We start from the raw sequence: 22828 nt of genomic DNA on the forward strand, positions 1-22828 counted from the left end.
AGCTAAACAAGTCTATCTCAAAAGCAGTGAAGAAAAAAACAAGCAGCTGTGACTTTAAGAAGCAGAAATGAGAGGAGCTCTTTGAACAAACAGGATAAAAAGATTCAAGGTAAATCTCTGAAAATGTTGAAAAGCCTTTAATTACTCTGCTGTTGCATCAGATGAGGTTTAAAACACCAACGTGTTGCTGCACAGCGGATTCAGAGGAGAACCTCTGCACGCGACATGAAACAAGATTAAATCAAATGTTTAAATCCACATTATCTAAAACATGCTGAATATGAAGAAGATATGAGGACATTTTCCTGCAGCTTCTATAAAATCCACATCACTGCCTGAAAGCTAAAAAAAGTTCTCTGAAGTCGTCTTTATCATTTTGTCTTGATGCTCAACAACTCAAAACAAAAACTTCTGGCTTATCAGAAGAAGAAAGAGACAAAACACACACACTTCCTGTTTCTAAAAACAGAAAACCTCCATCATGAAGATCTCACAGCTCAAAACAGATTTAAACTTATTTCACTTGTCACCATGAAAAAGAACAAACAGCTGTTTAAATGTGCAGCAGATGCTCTTACAGACTTTAATGTTGGTGTGTGGCGCCCCCTGCTGGTCACTCACCTTTCTGCAGCGTCTGAGCTCGGGACTCCCTCCCTGTGAAGTGCACATCTCCAAAGGAGGGATGTTTAGCTCCAGCTGGAGACACAGAGGAGAGACGCCATTAAAAGGGGGATGAGACAGGAATAAACCTACAAATCTGTAGCAATAAGAACAGTTTGATGTCTTATACACATCAGAGAAACTATTTATTTGTAGGAGAATGACATTTTTGTGCAGTTACCTCCCAAACTTGTTAACCTGAATTCAACAGAAAATAAAAGTAACTCAGCATTTATTTTCAATATTAATTAATTTTCCAATTAAATGATATTTTACTCTATAAATCAACTGTTTAGCCTTTAAAAAGGAAAAAAAAGTTAAATATCCACTACCATTTTACACACAAAAACCAAAAATATTTAATTGACTTTTTAAAAAAAGCAAATCAGCACTTTTCAGAAGTTGCTTGAAAAAATAACATCAATAGTTGCAGATTAATTTTCTTAACCAGTTGTTAAAGCTACAAAAAGTAGATTCTTCTCCCTTGTGTCATTTCTTCAAACCTTTAATATGAAATAATTTATTAATTTTTTATCTTTACCTTTCAGCCTTTTAAAGTTACTCTGGTTTTATCTCATATCTACCCTACAAAAGACCAAAATACCCTGAACATGCACCACACGAATGAATTGAATTGAATGAATGAACTGCATTGTAATACAACAGCACCATCTACTGGACAGTTAATGAACTACACCACAGAAAATAAAATCAGAGCAGCAGAAGTCACCTTGTGCAGACTCAGCAGGAGTAAAAAGTCATGCAGACTAAAGGTCAGAGATAATCTGGAGGTAAATGTTACACACAGAGATAAGCAGCTGTGTAACAACACACACACACTAACTCAGAAAACCATTATATAAGAAGCACGCTGTTCCTGAACACCAAACATCCAACAAGAGGAAACTCACCATTTTGTTTTGGTTTTATGATTCAGTGACTTTATGAATCATCACGTGAAACTGAGACCATTCACTTTCTGAAGGACTTCAAATGTACCAGGATTTTATTGCTTCAGAAAGCAACTCAAAAAACATACATTTCTTATTTCGGAAAAGTAAAAAAGAAAAACAGAACATACACTTTCAAATATGGTTTGCATTTTTTATTCATGTTTCTTTTTACCTCCACCATGGAGGTGATGTTTTTCAGTCTGTTTGTGTCTCATATTGAAGCAATTTGTACCAAATTTGGTGGAATGAAGGGATTTGGACCAAAGAAGAGCCCATCCAATTTTGGTGCAGATCCTGGAATTTTTCTTTAAACTTGACGTCAACTTTCTATCTAGGTCACTTCTCACTCAACTGTCATACAATCCAAACAGAATACATGTTTTTGATGACAGTCAAAATGTGTGAAGCATGGTCCAGATATTAAAAAACACCCAGAAATACTTCAGGACAGCATCCATACCAAGCAACAAAGACAGCCGACTGTGTTTGCTGCTAACAAATACCTGAGTTATAGACAGTCTCTAGTTTCTTCTAGCCATCATAAACTAATGAAACCACAACAAATAATGATCTTCTAAGAAGCAGGCTCCTGACTGGTTCGGATTCACATCAAGGAATGAGTAAACAGTTTAAATTCAGAACAATAAATGTCCTCTACAGTGGAGTTCTAAATGCAGCTCTAAATTTAACTCACATCAAGAAAAACAACAAAAGTTTAACACTTTATTGTGGCAGCAATTTTTCTTTTGCAGCTTCAAGTAAACCGCATGTTTTCTGGTGTAATTTCATATTAGTAGCTTCTCTGTTAATGAGCTGATGCTCCATTTAAACTCAGCTACAGTGGAGGAGAGTTAAGACAGAAATGATTGTACAGCTCCACAAAAGACAAACATCCACACTCAACATGTTAATGTGAACAAAATATTCTGGTCTTTGCCCTTACTCCAAAAGAAAGTATTCCTACTGAGCTGTTTACATGGCTGGTAAAAATGAATATTCCTGTTTAAATACAGCAGTGCGTAGACTTCTCCTAAAACCTGATATGAGCAGATGCAGTTTTCTTTCCACAGGTGAATCATCCTCACCTTCTGCAGAGACGAATTGCCCGACAGCCAGCGACCCTCCGCCTCCCGTCTCTACGAACTCCACCTCGGACACGATGATGTTGTCCTCCAGCACGGAGCCGCAGCCCATACAGACCGCATCGCCACGCGCCTGGTCCACATCGATGTCCGAGCTGCCGCAGTTCTTACACACCTTGGAGCTCATGGCGTCGCTCGGGAAGCCTCGAGGCCTGGCGTGAAAAGATGGAAATCAAAACCTCAGCATTTACACAGAGAGGCTGTGTGTGTATTACTGTGTATTTCTGTGACACTTTTATTAGCACGTTCCTATGGAAAATGATCTTACACCTTTTACACTGGTACTTCCTCTGAGGGTTTGGGGGTTTTAGAGAGGAGACTACAGAGCAGATGCTACATTGAGTCGCTATCGGAAAGTAACGAGACAGGCTGGAGCTAGCTGGTTAGCATGCTAACTTCAGTAGAAGATAGAAGTTAACATTGCCTTAGAAGTTAACATACCTTTTTGTCATTATTTCTGACACTTTATAAAACAAAAATATATCAGTTAATCAGGAAAACATGCAGCAGATTAGTCTATAATGATTATTAGTTGCAGACCTTTAGAAAATACACACTGACAAAACAACGGTTTACAAAGAAACTCTAAGAATGAAAGTGCAAAGTGCTGAGTGCCTAAGTGTTTATGTACATATCGCACCGCTCTCTTCTGCATTAAGATTTAGCATTAGCGTCGAGCAGCTTGATAGGTTAGAACAAATGAAGCTTTAAGCATGCACAGAAATAATCCAAGAATTACATCACAGGAATAGAGAGGTCAGATTTTATTATTATAATTGTTTTTCTACCTCAGATTTGTGAAATTATCCACATGTTCTGACCATAAAGAAAAGTTTAAAACCACAGTTAACAATCTGGATTCTTCAACTTTCACTCAGGAGCAAAAACCAACCTTTAAACCTAAAAGAAATAATGATTTGACCTTTATCCAGTTAATTATATAATATCAATATCAACTGATGTGGCTGTTTTTATTGTCATAAGAGTTTTCCAGCTCTAACCTGTTTAAGCATCTTGATGTAAATAGATTGCCCTACAGGTGCCCACATGGACAATTTTCTTTGCTGAAAAAAGATAACCTGTGCACAGGTGCTCAATAAGCGGCCCAACAACAAATGTTTGCCCCTGAGGCCCCCCCGTGTGTTTACCCGGCCCTGACCATGTGTGTGTGTGAAGACCTGCTGAACTCGTTTACATGGCTGTAGGGGGACATTAACTTCGGTTAAAGGGTGTCTCTTCCAACACAGGTTTTTTTTCCATTAGCAGTTATCATCATCATCACGTGCAGTAGATGCAGCCTCCTGCAGTGATTGTGCAGAACTTCACCGGCTAGCTACGTGGCACTGCTCAGCACCCGGCGGCTAACTCAGCGTTTTCCTCCTCTCTGTCTACATGTTGAGTCCTTCGCGGGGTTAAACTGACTCTGAAAGCTCTGAATTGTCGCACTTCTTCCCCCTCTACATTAAGTTAATTTACACATTGTGTGTGTTTTGAGCAGTTAGCCGGTTGAGCAGCTGCTGTCTCACATGGAGCTGTTGACAGCTGACTGGAAAAGCTAACGGAGCGCTGCTAACCGGCAAAACCGACTCCAACAAACAACTTTAACACACAACTACAGGCTGTAATGAGGCTAAGTTTAATTAGACAGACTCCTAGGAGGTTTAACACACACGTAATGAGAGCATGTGTTGACAGTGGACGTACCTTCAGCCCGGTGGAGTCCGACAGTAGCCGCCTGCAGCCACGCTGAGTCGCGTGTCAGCCTCCTCGCCGCACACCTGTGCGTGTTTCCTGCGGTAACTCTGATTTTCCAGGTGTTCCTCGGTGACTGACAGACTTATTTCATTGTGTCTGTGCTGTGTGCAGAGGAAACAGCAGCGTGACAGCCCTCACAGGTTCGCTAAATGCTGTAATAGCGGCGCAATCCTCCGCACAACACACCCAACATGTGCGTTTGATGCTAGGGAGACCCGGGCGAGACCAACGCAGCCCGGAGGGGTGGAGCGGTGTCAGGATAATGATTAATTTAAATCATCTTTGACTGTGGGTGAGTTTTGCGGAAACATAAGGTGGTAATGTGTTTAAGTTTAATGCTGGATGTTATAAAAATGTTTAAAAATCGGCATGTTAGTATGTAAGGAGTTAACACCGGCAGAGGAATCCCCTGCGTAGGTAATGGCGCTTCTTACGTCCCTGCTTTTAAATGGACAGGAGAGTGGAATAGAAATGGGGAGAAAAATAAAATAAAATGTTACATATTTGTCTTTCTCTCACTTTATTTCACTCCCTGTGCTTGTGTTCCACTTATTTGTTGCATAAACTGTGTTGTTACCCACAGGAAAATCTACACAGTCATTCTCAACTAGGATTACTCAGTGTTTATTCATTTAAATATTTAAATCACTCCCTGATTAATACTTTCATAAAGAACAAACTATATTTTTTGTTTTTTAATACATATTTTGTTCAAATTTTAAGTGAAAAGAAGTACATCCAGCCCCTGAAACAAAGAGGCATTAAATAATGAGCCGCTCCAAACGTGTTATGCATCGTTTCTTTTTATTTCACTCTTCACAGACAAAGTGTTGCTGCTGGAGAAGCTACAGGATGGAAATTATGAGTCTGCAATACAGGACTGATTACAATAAGATGACCAATCAGTACGGATCACTGATCCTATCTTCCATCTGTTTGCTTCTGATTTACAGTGAATAAAATGCTCCAAGATTATTTTTCCTTCTAGCATAGAGAAGCTACAAAATGTTTCTATTTAAATGTCAAAGGTGGAAGTATTTAGTAAATTCACTATAGTAAAAGTAGAAATATTACACTATAAAAATATTCTATTACAAATAATCCATCAGTTACCTGGTTTTCATGGCTCCACACAAAGTCAAAATAACAATAATAACGACATAACTATCATCTAAAACAATAGTGTCCATCAAAAAAGCTAAACAAACCCAATTTAAAGATCAGAAAACAAGAGAAATCATTTTAACACACATGAAAAGTTCAATGAAAGATTAAAAAGTAAACTGTTAATCTACAAAAGTACAAATAGGAAAAATAGTGAGAACTAAAATAAAAATAAACAAACCTTTGGAATAATGTGTTAATGATCCACTGTCACAGAGACCTTCAGTGGTGAGATCTTCACTGGGAATTTATCGTCATCCCAAGTGTAAAAGTATGGGAACAGTTTCTCAGTGAAAGTGTGTGTGAAGGTGTATATGTGTGTGTTAGTATCAGGATCAGAGAACGACAACTTTCCTCTGTTCCAGTTCAGATTCACTCTGATCCTCTGGAGCTTCTTCTTCTGCTGGAGGTCAATGACTGGAGCTGGTGGTGACCATGCTGAGTATTTACCTTCATAGAACCCTATTCTCCATAATCCAGACCGTATGTCTCCCTTCCTGTGGACAGACTCTGCTGACACACCCAGTGACCAGTTTGTGTTCTCTACAACCTCGACATCCCAGCTGTGAGTCCCTGAGTTAAACCCCTCAGAGCCCAGGACAAAGCGGTACGGATCAAATCTCTCTGGATTGTCAGGAAGCTGTTGTTTCTCTCCTGGGCTCAGACCGCTCATATCTTCAGACAGGATCAGTCCTGAATGAGCAGTGTTTGGGTCCAGAACCACAGGACTGTAGGAGACCATGTCCTTCATCTTGTTCCAGATGTTGAAGGTCAGGTTGCCCAGGTGTTTGGCCTGGTCTATCAGAGCTCCTGAGAGCAGCTGGTGATCCTCCAGCAGGGGGCGCTGCTGGACTCTTTCCACTGCAGCCTTGTAGTTGTTGAGGAATGAGACGTCTTCAGCTCTCAGCTCGTCCTCTGTGGCTCTGACTGTGTGTGAAAGAGCTGCTATCTCTCTGCTCAGAGCCTCCATCTTCTCCTTCATCATCTGACTCTTCTGCTCCTCTTCCTCCCTCAGTGCAGCCATCCTGGCCTCCTCTTCCTCTTCTAGAAACTGGTGAAGCTTCTTAAACTGCTCCTTAATCTGCCTCTCTGTGTGTCGGGCCTGGACTTTAAAGTGTTCTGCTATTTTATAAAGCTTCACTTCAACTTGTAAAAAATCCTTGCACTTCTTCAGAGTTTCCTGAAGTTCTTTCCTGTACTGTCGTGCAGCTTCGTCAATGGGTCTGAATCTGTGGTTGGTGTGTCTTTCTGAATCTCTGCAGACGACACACACTGGCTGTTGATGGTCCAGACAGAAGAGTTTGAGTTTCTCAGAGTGCAGACTGCAGAGATCCTCTGAAGATCTCTGATCTCTCTCCAGTAAGAAGGACTCACACAGCTTCTTTAACACCAGACTAACAGGTGGATCTTCTCTTGAAGATCTTCTCTTACAAACTGGACACTCTTGTGTTGGTTTCTCTCTCCACCATCTCTTCAGACAGTCTTTACAGAAGCTGTGGCTACATGACAGAACAACAGGATCTCTAAACACTTCACAACAGATCGGACAGCAGAGATCCTCCTCTGATCTGGAAGCCATTTAGTCTGAATGAAGCTAAAAACACAGCAGACAGAAAGAACAGTCAGTCATGGCTCCCCTCCCTCCTCTACTAACTTCACTGAGATTTACTCTGAATTTTGTCGTACTCACCTTCAGTGTGTGGAGAGTCAGCAGGTTGAAGCAGCAGTGTTGTAGTTTTTCTCTTTTCTCTCCTGTAGCTGGACTCACTCAGAGGACGTTCTTTGTTTAGTCTGAACGTGAGTCTGATCGCTTGAGTTTAAGTTCATGTAGCTTTCCACAGTGAAAGTAACAAACTGTTTCCTGATTTGTCTGAAGCGAGTCACGTGAGGGGCGGAGCTTGAATGCGGCCGAATGGCGCAGCAGTTCAAATCTGTAGGTCGAACATAGCAGGATAGTGTAAATGAGTGAAATCCCCGGATGATTCCATAAAAGGTTTATCATGGAATGGTGAGGAGAACGTTATGACGTTTTTGTTAGCGGAGGTTAGCAGTAGTGTTCCCACGCACGTTAGCTAACACTAGCGAGTAAGTTTTGTACTTTGCATAGTCTTTCACCGTCCATGACCGCGAGTGTTATTTTAAAAAGTTAACGTTACCAGCAGGAGCAGACTGTCTGAGCAGGGGTCTGTACTACGAAGCAGGATTTGAGGTTAGCGAGGTAACCTCCGGTCTAGCTCTGGGGTTTACGGCGGTAGTTCACTTCTTAGCAGTGTAAATCACCATGGTCACTTAACGCTGAACGGCTAAACTGCTCCGGGGCGGGTTAACGCCAGAGGATCGGATCAGAATCTGGCAACAGCCCAACTATTGACCAATCAGGTCGCTGGAAAACTAGAGTCATCATTTCTACAGGAACCCGATGAGGACAAAACAGTTTACAATAAAATAACAAATCAATAAAGACACGAGGAGGCTCTGCGAACAGAACTGGAAATAAAAACTAAATTATCCATAAACTGTTAAATATTTCCCATCATTATAAATGAACATTTGGAAGATTGGAACCATTGGTTTGATGGTTTTAATGCCTCCACACAATGTCAAAAAAGTACATTCAAATATAAAATGACAACAAAGGCAAACCAAATGGGAAAATGGGTAAATCATTTTACACATGTGCAAAGGTTGACAACAGAAAAAAACAGATTGTTTAGCAGTGAGAACTAAAAGAAAAGTATACAACCCTTAATGAGAATAATGTAGACAGCAGGAGGACAGGTGCAGTTAAAGTCTCTGAGTTTTCCCTTAAAGAAATTAACAACAGCAGAAATATGATCATCCTCTTTATCTTTAACTGATCTGTTTTACTGTCACAGAGACCTTCAGTGGTGAGATCCTCACTGGGAGTTTATTCCAAGTGTCAAAGTATGGAAACAGCTTCTCAGTGAAAGTGTGTGTGAAGGTGTGTATGTGTGTGTTAGTATCAGGATCAGAGAACGACAACTTTCCTCTGTTCCAGTCCAGATTCACTCTGATCCTCTGGAGCTTCTTCTGCACTGAGAGAACAGTGGATGGAGCTGATGGTGACAGTGCTGAGTATTTACCTCCACAGAACCATATTCCCCATAATCCAGACCGTATGTTTCTCTTCCTCCGGACAGACTCTGCTGACACACCCAGTATCCAGTCTCTATTGTCTCCAACCTCGACATCCCAGCTGTGAGTCCCTGAGTTAAAACCCTCAGAGCCCAGGACAATGTGGGATTTAAATCTCTCTGGATTATCAGGAAACCAGCGTCTCTCTCCATGTCTCACACTGGTCAGATCTTCAGACAGGATGAGTCTTGGATGAGCAGTGTTTGGGTCCAGAACCACAGCACTGTAGGAGACCATGTCCTTCATCTTGTTCCAGATGTTGAAGGTCAGGTTGCCCAGGTGTTTGGCCTGGTCTATCAGAGCTCCTGAGAGCAGCTGGTGATCCTCCAGCAGGGGGCGCTGCTGGACTCTTTCCACTGCAGCCTTGTAGTTGTTGAGGAATGAGACGTCTTCAGCTCTCAGCTCGTCCTCTGTGGCTCTGACTGTGTGTGAAAGAGCTGCTATCTCTCTGCTCAGAGCCTCCATCTTCTCCTCCATCATCTGACTCTTCTGCTCCTCTTCCTCCCTCAGTGCAGCCATCCTGGCCTCCTCTTCCTCTTCTAGAAACTGGTGAAGCTTCTTAAACTGCTCCTTAATCTGCCTCTCTGTGTGTCGGGCCTGGACCTTAATGTGTTCTGCTGTTTGATCAAACTTCACTTTAACTTTTTCTAAACTCTTTAACTTCTCCTTTAAGGACTCCAGAGTTTCCTGAAGTTCTTTCCTGTGTTGTCGTGCAGCTTCATCGATGGGACTGAAGCTGTGGTTTTTGTGTGTTACTGAATGTAGACAGACGACACACACTGGCTGCTGATGGTCCAGACAGAAGAGTTTGAGTTTCTCAGAGTGCAGACTGCAGAGATCCTCTGAAGATCTCTGATCTCTCTCCTGTAAGAAGGACTCACACAGGTTCTTTAATGCCAGATTAAGAGGTGGATGTTCATTTGAAGATCTTCTCTTACAAACTGGACAGTCTGGTGTTGGTTTCTCTCTCCACCATCTCTTCAGACAGTCTTTACAGAAGCTGTGGCTACATGACAGAAGAACAGGATCTCTAAAGACCTCCTGACAGACCGGACAGCAGAGATCCTCCTCTGATCTGGAAGCCATTTAGTCTGAGTGAAGCTGAAAACACAGCAGACAGAAAGTACAGTCAGTCATGGCTCCCCTCCCTCCTCTACTAACTTCACTGAGATTCACTTTCACTTTGAGTGGTGGTTTTAGTCAAACTCACCTTCAGTGTGTGGAGAGTCAGCAGGTTGAAGCAGCAGTGTTGTAGTTTTCCTCTTTTCTCTCCTGTAGCTGTTAGTTTGGTCTGAAGGTGAATCTGATCGAATGGTTTTCAGTCTGTGTCTCTTTAGTGAAGACGAGGAACAAACTGTTTCCTGGTTTGTCTCAGGTGAGTCAGGTGAGGGATGGACTTTGAAATACTGAGTGACAGTGCAGCAGAGTGTTGTAGCAGCTCTGTTTAACTGCAGCTGTAGGTTGAACGTAGTGGAACAGTTTAACAAAGTAAAATCTCTGGAAGGTTTTAGGAAAGGGGGCCACCATGATACCAGGTGGTTTGATGAATAAAGAACCAGAGTCAGGTTTTAATATCACATTGGGTTCGTCTTGATTCAGTGTTTGTATCCCTGTTCCAAATGACACAAACAACATCACAAACATATAAACACTTGATTTTATTCTCAACAGAATAATCCAACAGAGGGTGTAGTACAGCATTTTCAGCCTAATAAATGAAGCAGAGGGTAAAAAGGACAGTAATCAGGGTGGCCTTAAAGTGCAGGAACAAACACTGGCTGAGTAATGACTTGGTGATTTTACAGGTAGTGCAAACATACAACAAAAACTCATGATTAACTTTACTGAAGACAGTGTGACAGGGCTGCACAGGAAGTCTCCTACATGTGATCAAATAGCTCCTTGTGTTAGTGGATTTTTGGATGGTTCATTTTGGCAGTGTGTTACTGAGACGAAAGAGGCCAAATTTCCACTTTTCCAATTTTAATTGAACTCATTTGCCAGAATCATGAGTCTGATTGGATTTCCAGATTTAACCTAAAGAGATAACGCATCTAAAAATAACAACTGTGCAGCCTTCACATCTGTCTTCATCACAAACAGATAAATAATGGAAGAGCTCTGACATGTAAAGACGTTATAATGGATAATGGTGTTGAATAAACGAACATAACTGGATAACCTAACACATCGAGTGCGACCACACACACGTCTTTTTACACAAATCCTCACAGTCTTCTCCTCCGTCTCCGTTCTGAAAGCCTCAAACCAAACAACAACTATGGGGGTTCAGTTCTTAGGTGAGCAGCGTATAAAAATAAAACTTTATGTTACAAAGTGGAGGTGAGGAGGTGGATGTTGTTTTCACTGGCTGTGACGCAAAGGTCAGGACAGAGGACAAAGGCCAACAACGGCAACAACTGAGCACAAACCATCTGCTGAAGATGACTGTGAGATGCAGCTGAAAGCTCCTGAAAGAAGCCACAGAGTTACAACGCATGAATTTCATTTCTAATCCTGCATCATTTCAAATTACTGCTTAAAAATGTTCAAATTCACCTCATGTTCAAGATTATGATCATGTTAAAATCACACGTCTTGATTTTGTTCATCCAACAGCTCCTCAAAGATTTCCTTCCAACTCAAAACAGTTTGAGTTTCAAAACTTTCAGAGGGAGTTTGAAGGGAATTTGAGGATCCATCAGGGTGAAAACAATACTTTATCAGCTGAAGGATTAAAAAAGATTCAAACTAGTTTGTCACGGTGAATCTGTGCTTCTAAATCCACACGAGGATGTTCATCAGAAACGTCACTGATCGATTTGTACTTGAACGATTACTGGTTCAGTTTGTGTCGCACAAAATCAGCTTTCAGCTGCAGGTTAAAATATTTTTAGTGATCAGCACAGGGTGAAAAGAGATTTTAAGGACTGGAAATATTTTAAAGAGCAATAAGCGTTGTTTGGTCAGAAGAACAACTAGTGTTTCTGTTAAAATCAAACTCACACTGTTTATCTTAAAAAACAAATTAAAAACTGGCCTTTTTGCGTCATGACTTCACGCTGCAGACGTTCAAAATAATCTTTTTAACGTTCTGTCCGTTTCTTCTTCTTGCTTGAAGTTTACTCAACACTTTCACCATCTCATCTTAAACTAACCTCTTGTTTATAATAGGTCCTCGGAAGCACGACAACAAGCAGAAAAGGAAAAACAGGGTGTTCAGGCCTCAGAGTGAGAACAAAAGGAAAAACTGTATACAAGTGTTACAAAAACTATAGTCATACTTCAGCTTTAAAAATGATACAAGTACATACACGCTTTGTGTTAAAGTAGGAATATTAAACAAAATAGCTCATACAAAACTTCAATACATGAAACTACGTTTAAAGCATTTATGTGTGTGTGTGTTTATACGTCACTAGAATCAGTGAATAGTCTGTCATTTCCTCAGACGCAGAGGCCTGAAGATTTCAATCTGTAAATACATGTAGCAGAGAGCAGAGTTACTGACGCGTCACCTGAACTCATGATTAAAATCTAAAACTCTCAACTGTCCCAACAGACAGGAAAATCCACCATGTGACGTCACTTATAGAACTGGTGGAAAAATCAGTGATGTTCTTTGCATTTCAGGGATTATTCTGGCTGGAGAGTTGCTGGAGAAGCCTACGTTTCCCAGAATGCCTTTCACTCCCTGCTCATTTTGCAGCCACTCTGGTCTATTTCTTGCTTCTGTTGGTACAAAATGTTTCTTCTTTTTCTTCTCTGCTGATTCTTCCACTGTATGAATGCTGAAAGTAAAATGGAAAAATCCCAAACTCTTGATCTGAAGCAGCTGATGTTGAAACCTGACATTTTCCAGTGATATTCAGCTGCACATTTCCACCAAATCCAGCTTTTTTTTTTTTTTTGCATCAATATGGTGAACTTGGTAAACAGTTGCTTATTTGCACATTCAGCCGTTACAGAGCAACATGATTATAGGTTTGGAGTCATGTTTGTGTCCAGAACATTTCCTGACTGTTTATTCTGTTTGATCAAACTAACTGATGCTCAGTCAAAGAGGTCGTCTGTGTGGCTGCATTTTTAAAAACAAATGACCAAAAAGCACGAGTGTAAACTCAGATACTCAACTTTTATGCGTGACGCAGATCAGAACTGGAACATTTTAATATGTCTGTTTGTTTTTAATGTTTATTTATAATTCATTTAAGCTGATAAGACCACCAGGTAGAATACACCCAGTGCAGACTTTGTGCAGACTTTTTTCTTTCTTCTCGACCAGTCCAAGAGTAGGAATGATTTCAGTTGACCACGATTTTCTTTCAGACACCGTCAGATCCAGTGGAGAGTCAGTTTAAGGTTGCTCCGACACTTTCTGCTCTCAAACATCCAACCACAAATTAAACCGAACGTTTCAGCCCTGAAATGCAAAGTACATCCCTCAGAGCTGCTTCTCTGTCTGCATTAAAGGGTTTTAAGGTGGATTTATCCTTTAACCTGCCAGTGACAACGCTTCATCTGGAAGATCTGGGTTCTGCTGAAGGTCTCTGAAGCGAGACACTCAGTCCATACTTGGTGCTGTTGAGCTGATCTCTGCAGAGGCAGGGTCAGCAAAGTGAAAATAAAAACATCCCCGTAGGGATCCATAAAGTGTCTCCTCACTTCTACCAGGAATTTAAATCCTCACTGACACACACACACGAGAAAAACTATTTAACAGCAGCATATAAAGTTATTGTGTCGTCAAGAAACTACTGCGCCTCTGTCTGACGTCTTTTATGGCATCTCTGAAGTTATGAAAAACGGTTTACGAAAGGTAGAATGTCACATTTCATGGATGTTAGAAACTGTGAGTGTCACAGGATCACGTGGCGAACAAAAACAAACGTCAAACCTCAAATCTGAGAAAGTGAAAGAAGTAGAAGCCTCCCAGAGTCGACAGATACCAACTACAGATAGAAAGCTTCTTCTCCTGCTGAGTTTGTTACACGTTAAAGTAAAAACATTAATGCTGCATGCCCTGATTCATGAATTAAATCAAAGACCAGAAGCAAAATAGAAGAACAATCAGCCTATGTGTGGTAAACATGATGTACAAAGTACTGGTTATAGAGGTAATAAAGTGTTTTTTTTTTCCTATAAACTTTTCTTTCTTGCAAAAATTACCATGATAAGAACTGGTATCAAGAATCGATGAGGAATCAGACGGATAAGCAGAATCAGAACTGGCGTTAATAAAATCCAAAAAGATACCAAACCCCGCTGAGACGGGGACAAAACACTTGGGTGTGTGCTGCCTGGAGGTTCAGTCACATCACTGGTCCCGAGCTTCGTACAGCAGTTTGGCCGCCTGTGGAGAAAAAAGACGTTTTCAATCATCCCGTGCACAAAAAACTCTTAACTGAGCTCTTTATCCTTCTGATCTTTAATTCTTTATCTCATTCTGAACTGTGTGCATCTCATTGTGTTTATTTTTCATGTTTTTTCTGTGTTTTCTGTTTCCTTGCTGCAAAAACATTCACACACAAACGGTTAAATGAAAACTGAACCTAAAAACTGAATAAACTGCTCCTTTTCTATCCTATGATCCCTCCTACTGCTGAGGAGAAACTGTCTTCTTTGACCTGAAGGGGGCGCAAGAGGAGCCTGCACTGTCAGACTGCCTGACAACATCTGGGCAAATTCAATATTTAGTTGTTTTTAAAAATAGTTTTATATTTAAATCAAAAGTTTAAATCAGACGTTAAAAAACAGGATTTGTGTCAAATGTAATATTTTACTAAAAATGAGAGAAAACAGTAAATGTGTTATTTAGATGTTATTTTGTGACTGATTCTGATTTTCAAACTCAATTACAATCTAACGTTCATGATGCTCAGCACATGTTGTTCCTGAAATGTAAAGACAGACTGTCTGCTGATTTCATGTTTTACGGCTTTTATACGATGATTTAAAGGCCACAGTGTTTTTAGAGGAACCTTCTTATTTTATGTAAAGCCTCGAGCAAGAAGTTATGTTCACGTTGGACCAATGTTTCAAGACTGCAGCTGTATTTTCTTTTCTTTAGTTGTGCATGATAAACAGACAGACAGTGTTGTACCTTGTGCATCGCAGCGAGCCATAACGACGCCACCTTCTTGTCGTCTGCTGCCTCCATGCGGAGCTGCTGGGCGTCCTGAGAGCCCATCGGCTTGTAATGGAGCAGCATGCCGCTGGCCCGAGACGTCCCGCCTACACACACACACACACACACACACACACACACACACACACACACACACACACACACACACACACACCCCTTCAGTAAAACGTGAACTGAGAAAATGAAACAGTTTTAGCCTGTTTTTCAAACATCATTCATTAAAGAGAAGCAAAAATTTGTCAATTAATTGATTCGTACAAATATTCAGTCAATTAATCGCTGATGTATTTTTTGTGCAAAAACAGGCAGAAATAAAAAAAAAATATATATATATATATATATATATATATATATATATATATAAATATTTTCTGCTTTCTTTCCGAATATTTTCAGATTTTTCATGGTGAAGTCGTCACCTTTGATGCTGAGAAACTAGAGGACGTTTTTACTATTTTCTGATGTTTTATCAATAAATTGATTAGTCAAGAAAATAACCAGCAGATTACTCAATAATGAAAATAATAGCTAGTTGCAGCTCTGATCCATTTTCTGTCTTACAAAGCTCTCAGGCTCAGACGTTCATGACACTTTGAGGAAACTTATCTTCACATTTTAAAGAAACTATGTAAAGGAGACTGAAGAGTTTTGATGCTGTTAATGTTAAATGTGCAGAAAAAAGAAAGTCTAAGTCTGTAAAGTCATCAGTTATTACTCAGCACCAACATTCACCTCAGTTAACATGAGACGTTCTTTAAAAACAGCTGCAGGTGATTTCATGGAAGAACAAACGAGGTTAAATGATAAAGGAACAGGGGAGAACTGAACTGTTTTCAATCAGTGACTGAACAGACTGTGTCTTTCACTGATGATGAGAATCGACTCAAAGTAAATCAGAAGTTGTTGACAGGATTCAAAAAGCTCAAATCAACATGACGAGGTTTGATGGTGGAATGATTTCACAGCTCTGAGACACAGACGTGCTGAACGCAGGAGGCAGGAAACACTGGAAGACAAACAAACAGTCGGTAAAAGCCGAGCTTCCCAAAAGCATCAACATCATCGTTTTGTTTCTAATTCGTCTTAAAGACGACGAGTTAAGTTTCTTTTTCCTGGACAAGAGGCTGAACTGTTGACGCCCAGGTGAAGAGTTACCTGTGCAGTTTGTTAAATAACCAATCAATTACTCGTGGATCATTCACTCAGGTTTCATTTTCCACTGTGATGCTTTTGGGAAAAATGAAGCAGAGGAAAGAATGAGTGGCTTCATGCAGACGGACGCAGAGGAAACCAGGATGAAGGGATGAACGAGAGACTCGACACAGACGGAAGACCAAACCAAAGCTAACCTTCAGAGATATAGTGACTGTCCAGCAGACTGGTGTAAGTGTGAATGTCATTCTCTGAGCCCAGAGGAAGAGGAGCCGAGGCGTCAGAGTCAGAGCAGCAGAGGAGAGAGTTTGTTAGTGTTCGCTGAGAAAAAGGAGCTGGTTAGTGAGAAAATAAAGACTAACATAATAAATCACAGCATGGAGGACCAGAGGACGTCTAGGTTTATGATTCATACAGAGGAAAGACGTCATAACAAACCTAACTGCAACAACATTATTTCTGATTGACCTCTGATCCCACACAGGACTCGTCTCACCTCCTGGACTCGTCCCGTCTGTCAGAATCTGCATGCTGGAGATCCGAGACAGCTCCACCTCGAAGTGGCTTTCACCGTCCAGGAACAGATACCTGACGTTTGGGTCAGAGAAAGACTCAATGTGACTCACAGCTCTGACCAACGATTCCACTGTGAATCAGACTGGAGTTAGCTTCTGCTAAATCATCTTGCACTGTTGGTTTTGTACAAAAAACAACACTATGCAAAGGATTCCTGCAGAGAAATGTGGTTTTTTCAAACTAACTTTTGAGCATGCTACGTGTAGGATTTAAGAAGCTGACCTGTGGTTGTTGGAGAGGCGACACGTCATGGTTTCAGACTTCTCTGACGATCCCAAAGTGACGACGAAGGTGCCGCCTGGAGACAAAAAAACATGTCAGAAACCTGAGGAGAAGCCTGGAGGTTTTAACCTCTGCCTCACAGCTTCATCCTCTACCAGCAGCCCAGATTAAACCATCTAATCTTTTCATCATCAATAAATCATCTTCATCATCGTCCCCCTGCAGCTCCGGACCGCTGATGGATTTTTTATTATTTATAGCTACACACTGACCCTGGATTATCAGGGCAGATGATTTTTATCCTGCTTCCTGTTTGGGAGGTCGATGTGTCACATGACGTGTGTCAGGTCATAAAAACGTGAAGAAGCTCCTGATGGAGCTGCAGTTTTTAAAAGGTCTCACCTGCCAGAAGCACTTTGAGCTGCTTGTCGTAGAACTCCATCTCTTTCTGGGAGACCAGGCTGCACTCGGCGCACTGCCGCACCGGATCGACGAAACACATGCGGGGCAGCGCCACCTTCTTACTGCAGCACTTATCACAGAAACACCGGCCGCACCGCCGACAGTGGTGCTGCAGGAAGAACACACCACAGTCAGTTTCACCGGGAGTCTGTTTGAGTTAAACTACAGTTAACACACGTTAGTTTGTAGCTGATGTTTACGCCAAAGAAACACAACACACACCTGAGCTGCACTGAGACATTTAACCACTGTATGTCCTGATTATTTATCTTTTCTACACAGGGGTGGAGTGTGTAGTGTTCACACTGGTGTGTGACCTGCTCACTCTTATGAAAGACGTTCTGATGATGATTTGAGACGTGCAGCGCTGCACAAACTGTTTCTCTGTTGGTCCTGGACCTTTCTGTTGGACGTTCATTCGTGAGCTTCTTAAAGATCCAATCTGTGATTTTCTGACCAGATACATTTACACAGACTTCTTTATTTTTATGCTCCACATAAAAACAATATAATGTTTCACCTGTCGATAAACACAGTACAGTGCAAAATATAAATAAAGCAATAAATGAAGTAAATAAGAAAGAGTAATAATAAATGAGGGAACAGTTAATATAAATAATGTGCTGCATCATATAAGAGTTTGTTACAGGTGAATAAATCTGCATTCTGTTTGAGTAAATGATCTGAGATAAAGGTCCAGCTCTAGTTTTTCTTTACAGGAACAAAAATAAAAGTAAAGACATTTCTGTGAATCAGAAATATTTTTCCCTTTCTCTTCTAACCCCAGAGATTTATCTGAGGACTCCTCTGGGGGTCTCGAGCCCCATGTTGAGAACCACCGTACAGTAAGCACCATGACAGTGATTCATTAGATCCTGTCTGTGCAGTGTGGTCAGGGTTTCTGCTGAAATCTGAGAAACAGAAACGTCAAACGTTTGATCCTAAAAAAGTCTGAGTGATTTTTTTAAAAACTGGAAAAGAAAACTTGGAGCTGTTTGTCAAAAATAATAAAACTCATACGACGCACATCTCAGTTCTACATTTCATGGATTTTCAAAACTACATTTAACAGAAAAACACTAAAACAGTTTTTGCTAAAACCTCAAAACAACGTGAGAAGTGAGAAAGTTAAAGATGTGAATTGTGTAATTCAGAAAAACTGTGTGTGAATATTCAGTGATTCACTTCTCAGTTACACATCTGTCATCTGGATTTCTCCTTTGGTTTTCCAGCTGCTGCAGTAACTAAAGAGCAGGGTGAGATTTAAAGGTTTAAATCATTTTCAGGTGAAGAAAGTGGGAGACACAGAAACACAGATCTACTCTGTTATTATGTCATTGGAAAAGAAACGTCAGCGCAGAGCTCTGAGCGTGTTCGTGCCAAAATAAATGAACAGAAGCCGAGAGGAGAAAAAAAAACCTCCCGTCAGCTTTTAGAAACTCCTCAGAGAAACTCTTCTTTCTGCATGTTTGTCCCTCATCTCTCTGTGTTTCTGTCAGTGTGAGGTGAAGCTGGGATTTGTCGTCACGGTCGTGTCGCCGAGACAGAAACAAACCTTTCTCCTGATGAAGTCGAACTTGGTGTCGCACTGCATACACCTCGGACACTGGGAGAGGAGAAGGAAAAACAGGATGTTACACAACGTGCTGAGCCGAGCGGATTCATGTTCGATGGAAAAAAAAAAAAAAACAACGCCCTGCGAAAAACTCAACTGACACACGTTTCAGTTTCTGACACTGAGCTGAAGCTGAGCTAATCATCACATGAGGAACTGGAATCAGCTGATTATTGAAACAGTTGCAAAAGACTCATTTTAGTTGAAGTCAAATAAAACGGGAACGAGCAGACTGAGACTTAAAACATCGACACAACTGACACTTTTTAACAGAACAAACGTATCAATACTTAATGTCTTAAATGTCTCGTTTCATATATTTTTATTTTTATGATGATCTGTGACAGAAAAGCAGCAAATCTGAACTTTTCAGAAGCTGGAACCAGAAGCTGTATCTCATCTGTTTGATTTAAAAACCACTGAAACGACTCAGCAGTTATTAAATTAGATCGTTTCAGGCTCATGCAGAGAAAAACTGGACTGAAAATATCAGCAGCACTGATACTGAGGCTTTTAATTCTACTGAACTCACCAATACTTAAATATCAGTATCTATATTAGCATCAATATGATTTATATTAAAAGAAAAGGACACATTTTACAGAAACTCTGACCCTGGTATTCCCTCATATTTAAATCTGGGTTACAAGTATTTTTCTCAGCACATGATGTTTTAACAGTTAAGACTATGACTGAAAATCAGCAGGGATGGTTTATTTATCATTATATGAGGTTATTCTCTGTACATCAGCTGGAAGGTTGGAGACAATCCTCCTCCAGCTTCTTACAACTCAGTGTCCCATCACAGTTACTCTGACGCTGTTATTTGTAGATTTATTCAGCCAGAAACTTTCCTGTCCTGACTGCATCTTTGATTGAAATATACCTCCAGGCTGCTCGAGATGGACGAGTGATAATATCAATGAGTCTTGCAGCTGGTCTGGACAAAATGCTGGACACAGGACGTCAATCAAACTCAAAATTCATCTTTTTAGCAGCTGACATCGCATTTTATGGTTTGAGACGCCTTTCAATCATCATATTTCCTGCTCCTTAGACTGAACAAAGGTGCTGCTGAATTGAAGACAGGGTCTGTGCTGAATCCCAATCTTAAAACTGGATTTTTTTTTTTTTTTTCTAAATGCAGTCAGGAAACATGTTTCTGTAAAACCTAAACTCCGGAGTGTCCTAAACTGAGATAAAACAGGATTACAGACTTGAGAAGTTGCTGTAGTCTGCAGGAGATTAAATGAGGCTCAGTCACCTGTGAATTAACACTTTATCAATAGGGACTGATCAGTGAGTGGGATTGGCTTTTTCTTTACTTTTTGGACTCTCAGTCACTTCTTTTCCTCTTTTCATCTGTTTGCAGATTCACCCTGAAAGCAGCAGATGGTGAATGATTAACTTCCCAGGCTGTAGTTCACTGTCAGTCCGGTCAAAGTGCCTCTGTGAGCGGCCACAGTTGGTGTTTGTTCTGCTGTAGTTTTACTGCTCTGACAACAGAGACAGAGAGAGCTAGCTTAGCATAGCAGCTCCTCCGGCTAGCTTTGACGCGACAGGCTAACGCAGCCGTTAGCTAACACACAAACCAACGGCTGGTTTTTCACTTTAACGAACTCTGGTGCAGAGAAAACAGCACGACTGCGTCTGACAACTAGTTCTGCATGTTAACTAGCTGGTTAACCGACAGGCTCCGTTAGCTGCCAGGCTGACCGTGGGCGCCTGCAACGCCCAGTCCGGGGGCCAAGTACGATGTCCAGAGCTGCGTGAGGATAGCAGCAGTTAGCCCGGAGTGTACCGGAAGTTTGGAGGCTTTACTTCAAAAATAAAAGTCCTCTAACTAGCGATGATGTTTAAAATTAGTGTAAAAAACTTGGAATTACAGGTTAAAAAATTAGTATTTAATGAATAAGTCAATGGCAATGGACAGAAAATAAAACTGATTACCTGTTTGAATACTTTTAAAGCAGAATAAATCCAAATATTCAATAAATCCAGGGTTTCAACTGTGAATATTTGCTGAGTTTCTTAAATTTCGACATTAATAAACTGAATATCTTTGGGTTTTGGACTGTTAGTCAGACAAAACAACCCATTACAATACGTCATCTTGAGCTCTTGGAACTACCTTCATTTATAGGAACCAAAACAAATGTTTTTTTTTTTTTGTTGTTGTTATAAATTACACTTATTATTGGAAATTGTATATTTGACATTGTTATTCTTTATTCCATGCTATATTTATAGTCACCTTATGTTGCTACTGTTACATCATACATAATGGTTTAGGAGTTTTTATTTTATTTATATATTTAAAGTGTCTATTCAACAGTATGACTGAGGCAATAAGTTGATTAGGCAACAGATTTGATATTCAGTTCAAAGTACAGCTGCAACTATTGGTCAATTCATCAAATCAGTCAGTTCATCTGTATCTATTCTCATAACTAATTCCTTCAGTCATTTTTCAAGCAAAGGTTTCGAACATTTATGGTTCCAGATTTTTAAATGTTAAAAATTTGCTGGTTTCCTTTGTTCTCTATTAAATACCTTTAGGTTGGAGATTGTTAGAGGGACAAACAAGGTATTTCATCACCACAGGATCTAGATAACTGGCATTTTTTCACTGTTTTCTGATGTTTCATAGACCAAACAATTATCAATTAACAAGGAAAATAATCAGTAGATCGACTGGTAATGAAATAGTTTCAGTCCTAATAAAAATTTTCACTGAAAACAGTTTCTGAAACATGAAACTGAGTTTTAAATGTTTAAAGTGAATAGTACATACCTAGTGCTGTAACTTTTATAACTTCTTATTGTAATATTATTTAAAAATGGTTAAAAAACTGAGTCACTGAAATAGTTTTATTTTAAATTGTGGTCCATAGCTAGCTAAATAGCTACATTTTCACTTATACAGACAGTAAAACTTAATGTTTTACGGTGATGCCACGTTTAAAAAAAACTCTCAGGAAATATAAACAAGAACCAAAATTCTTTAAATCTTGTTTAAAGATGTCGAAGTCGTTTCAGTTCACAAACGGCCGGTTTTATTTTGAAAATTCCAAACGGAAACGCTACGCTCAATACGTTAGCTAACTTGTCGCTGGTCTACGTGAGGCTCGGGAAGCCTCTCGCTGTCAAACAAATCACCCCGTCGGCCTCACCTCTTTATCCGGGACCCACTGCGGCTCGTCCAGGGAGAAGGGGCTGTTGAAGGCGCCGTTTTCCGGCAGCATGCGGAGGCCGCTGGGGCTCCGGACCAGCTTCTTTCCATCAGGCACTGAAGACATTTTTGCTTTAGCGTCTGTTTCTTCTGCGACCAACTAACTCCTGTCAGAACACACCCCCTCCGGAGTGATTGACAGGACATTTAACCAATCAGAGCGCAGATGTCAGATCACGTGGTGCGCTGGGCAAGGTGGAGTGTTTTGGTTTTTACAACCCCGCCCGTAAATAAACACTGCTGCAGCAGAGGAGGGAAAAATAATAATAACTGTTTTATTATTATTTCTACTGATAATATGAATCTTCCCACAACATTTTAATATATATTTATTAATTTATCACATCTCTTTAAATTCAGACTCGCTCCAGAAAGCTAATTAATTCTTAAAAGACCAGATAAAGAGGCTTAGAGAGAGAGACTGACAAGTTTATGGGTAAAAGTGTATTAAATATTTATCGGTGGTTTGTGCACATTAGCCAGGCCTCAGCAGGAGAGGTGCTGGCTGCAGAGAAATCAGTGAAACAGCAGCAGTAGTGATGTTTGTCCTGTAAATTACTGCACAGCTTTACTTTGTATGACATTATGCAG

The 22828-nt window shown here is 40.5% G+C and overlaps 4 protein-coding genes across 5 annotated transcripts; all 4 read right to left on the minus strand.

The window, feature by feature from the left end:
- Positions 1-525: 525 nt before the first annotated feature.
- On the minus strand, positions 526-4734 carry LOC108902043 (transcription factor IIIB 90 kDa subunit). Its single transcript, XM_018703744.2, has 3 exons — positions 4460-4734; positions 2699-2907; positions 526-696 (listed from the first exon to the last, which is right to left on the minus strand). The coding sequence occupies exons 2-3, from the start codon at positions 2880-2882 to the stop codon at positions 614-616; spliced, it is 267 nt and encodes an 88-aa protein (XP_018559260.1). The 5' UTR covers positions 2883-2907; positions 4460-4734; the 3' UTR covers positions 526-613.
- A 563-nt stretch (positions 4735-5297) lies between these two features.
- LOC108902042 (nuclear factor 7, ovary) lies at positions 5298-7981 on the minus strand. The gene is made up of 2 exons (XM_018703743.2): positions 7365-7981; positions 5298-7268 (listed from the first exon to the last, which is right to left on the minus strand). Exon 2 carries the CDS (start codon positions 7251-7253, stop codon positions 5871-5873), a length of 1383 nt encoding a protein of 460 aa, XP_018559259.1. The 5' UTR covers positions 7254-7268; positions 7365-7981; the 3' UTR covers positions 5298-5870.
- A 267-nt stretch (positions 7982-8248) lies between these two features.
- On the minus strand, positions 8249-10336 carry LOC108902044 (nuclear factor 7, ovary-like). Its single transcript, XM_018703745.2, has 2 exons — positions 10041-10336; positions 8249-9931 (listed from the first exon to the last, which is right to left on the minus strand). Exon 2 carries the CDS (start codon positions 9914-9916, stop codon positions 8525-8527), a length of 1392 nt encoding a protein of 463 aa, XP_018559261.1. The 5' UTR covers positions 9917-9931; positions 10041-10336; the 3' UTR covers positions 8249-8524.
- A 137-nt stretch (positions 10337-10473) lies between these two features.
- On the minus strand, positions 10474-22382 carry LOC108902045 (zinc finger FYVE domain-containing protein 21). Of its 2 annotated transcripts, XM_018703746.2 has the most exons (8): positions 22179-22382; positions 18946-18996; positions 17331-17499; positions 16929-17004; positions 16627-16718; positions 16328-16381; positions 14934-15064; positions 10474-14183 (listed from the first exon to the last, which is right to left on the minus strand). In XM_018703746.2, exons 1-8 carry the CDS (start codon positions 22302-22304, stop codon positions 14148-14150), a joined length of 735 nt encoding a protein of 244 aa, XP_018559262.1. In that variant the 5' UTR covers positions 22305-22382; the 3' UTR covers positions 10474-14147. The 2 variants fall into 2 exon arrangements, with proteins under 2 accessions (XP_018559262.1, XP_018559264.1); XM_018703748.2 differs by lacking the exon at positions 16328-16381 and having other exon boundaries at positions 22179-22379.
- Between the last annotated feature and the right edge of the window lie 446 nt (positions 22383-22828).

This window comes from Lates calcarifer, unplaced genomic scaffold (assembly GCF_001640805.2).
Source record: "Lates calcarifer isolate ASB-BC8 unplaced genomic scaffold, TLL_Latcal_v3 _unitig_4688_quiver_1580, whole genome shotgun sequence".
Classification (NCBI taxonomy): Eukaryota; Metazoa; Chordata; class Actinopteri; family Centropomidae; genus Lates; species Lates calcarifer.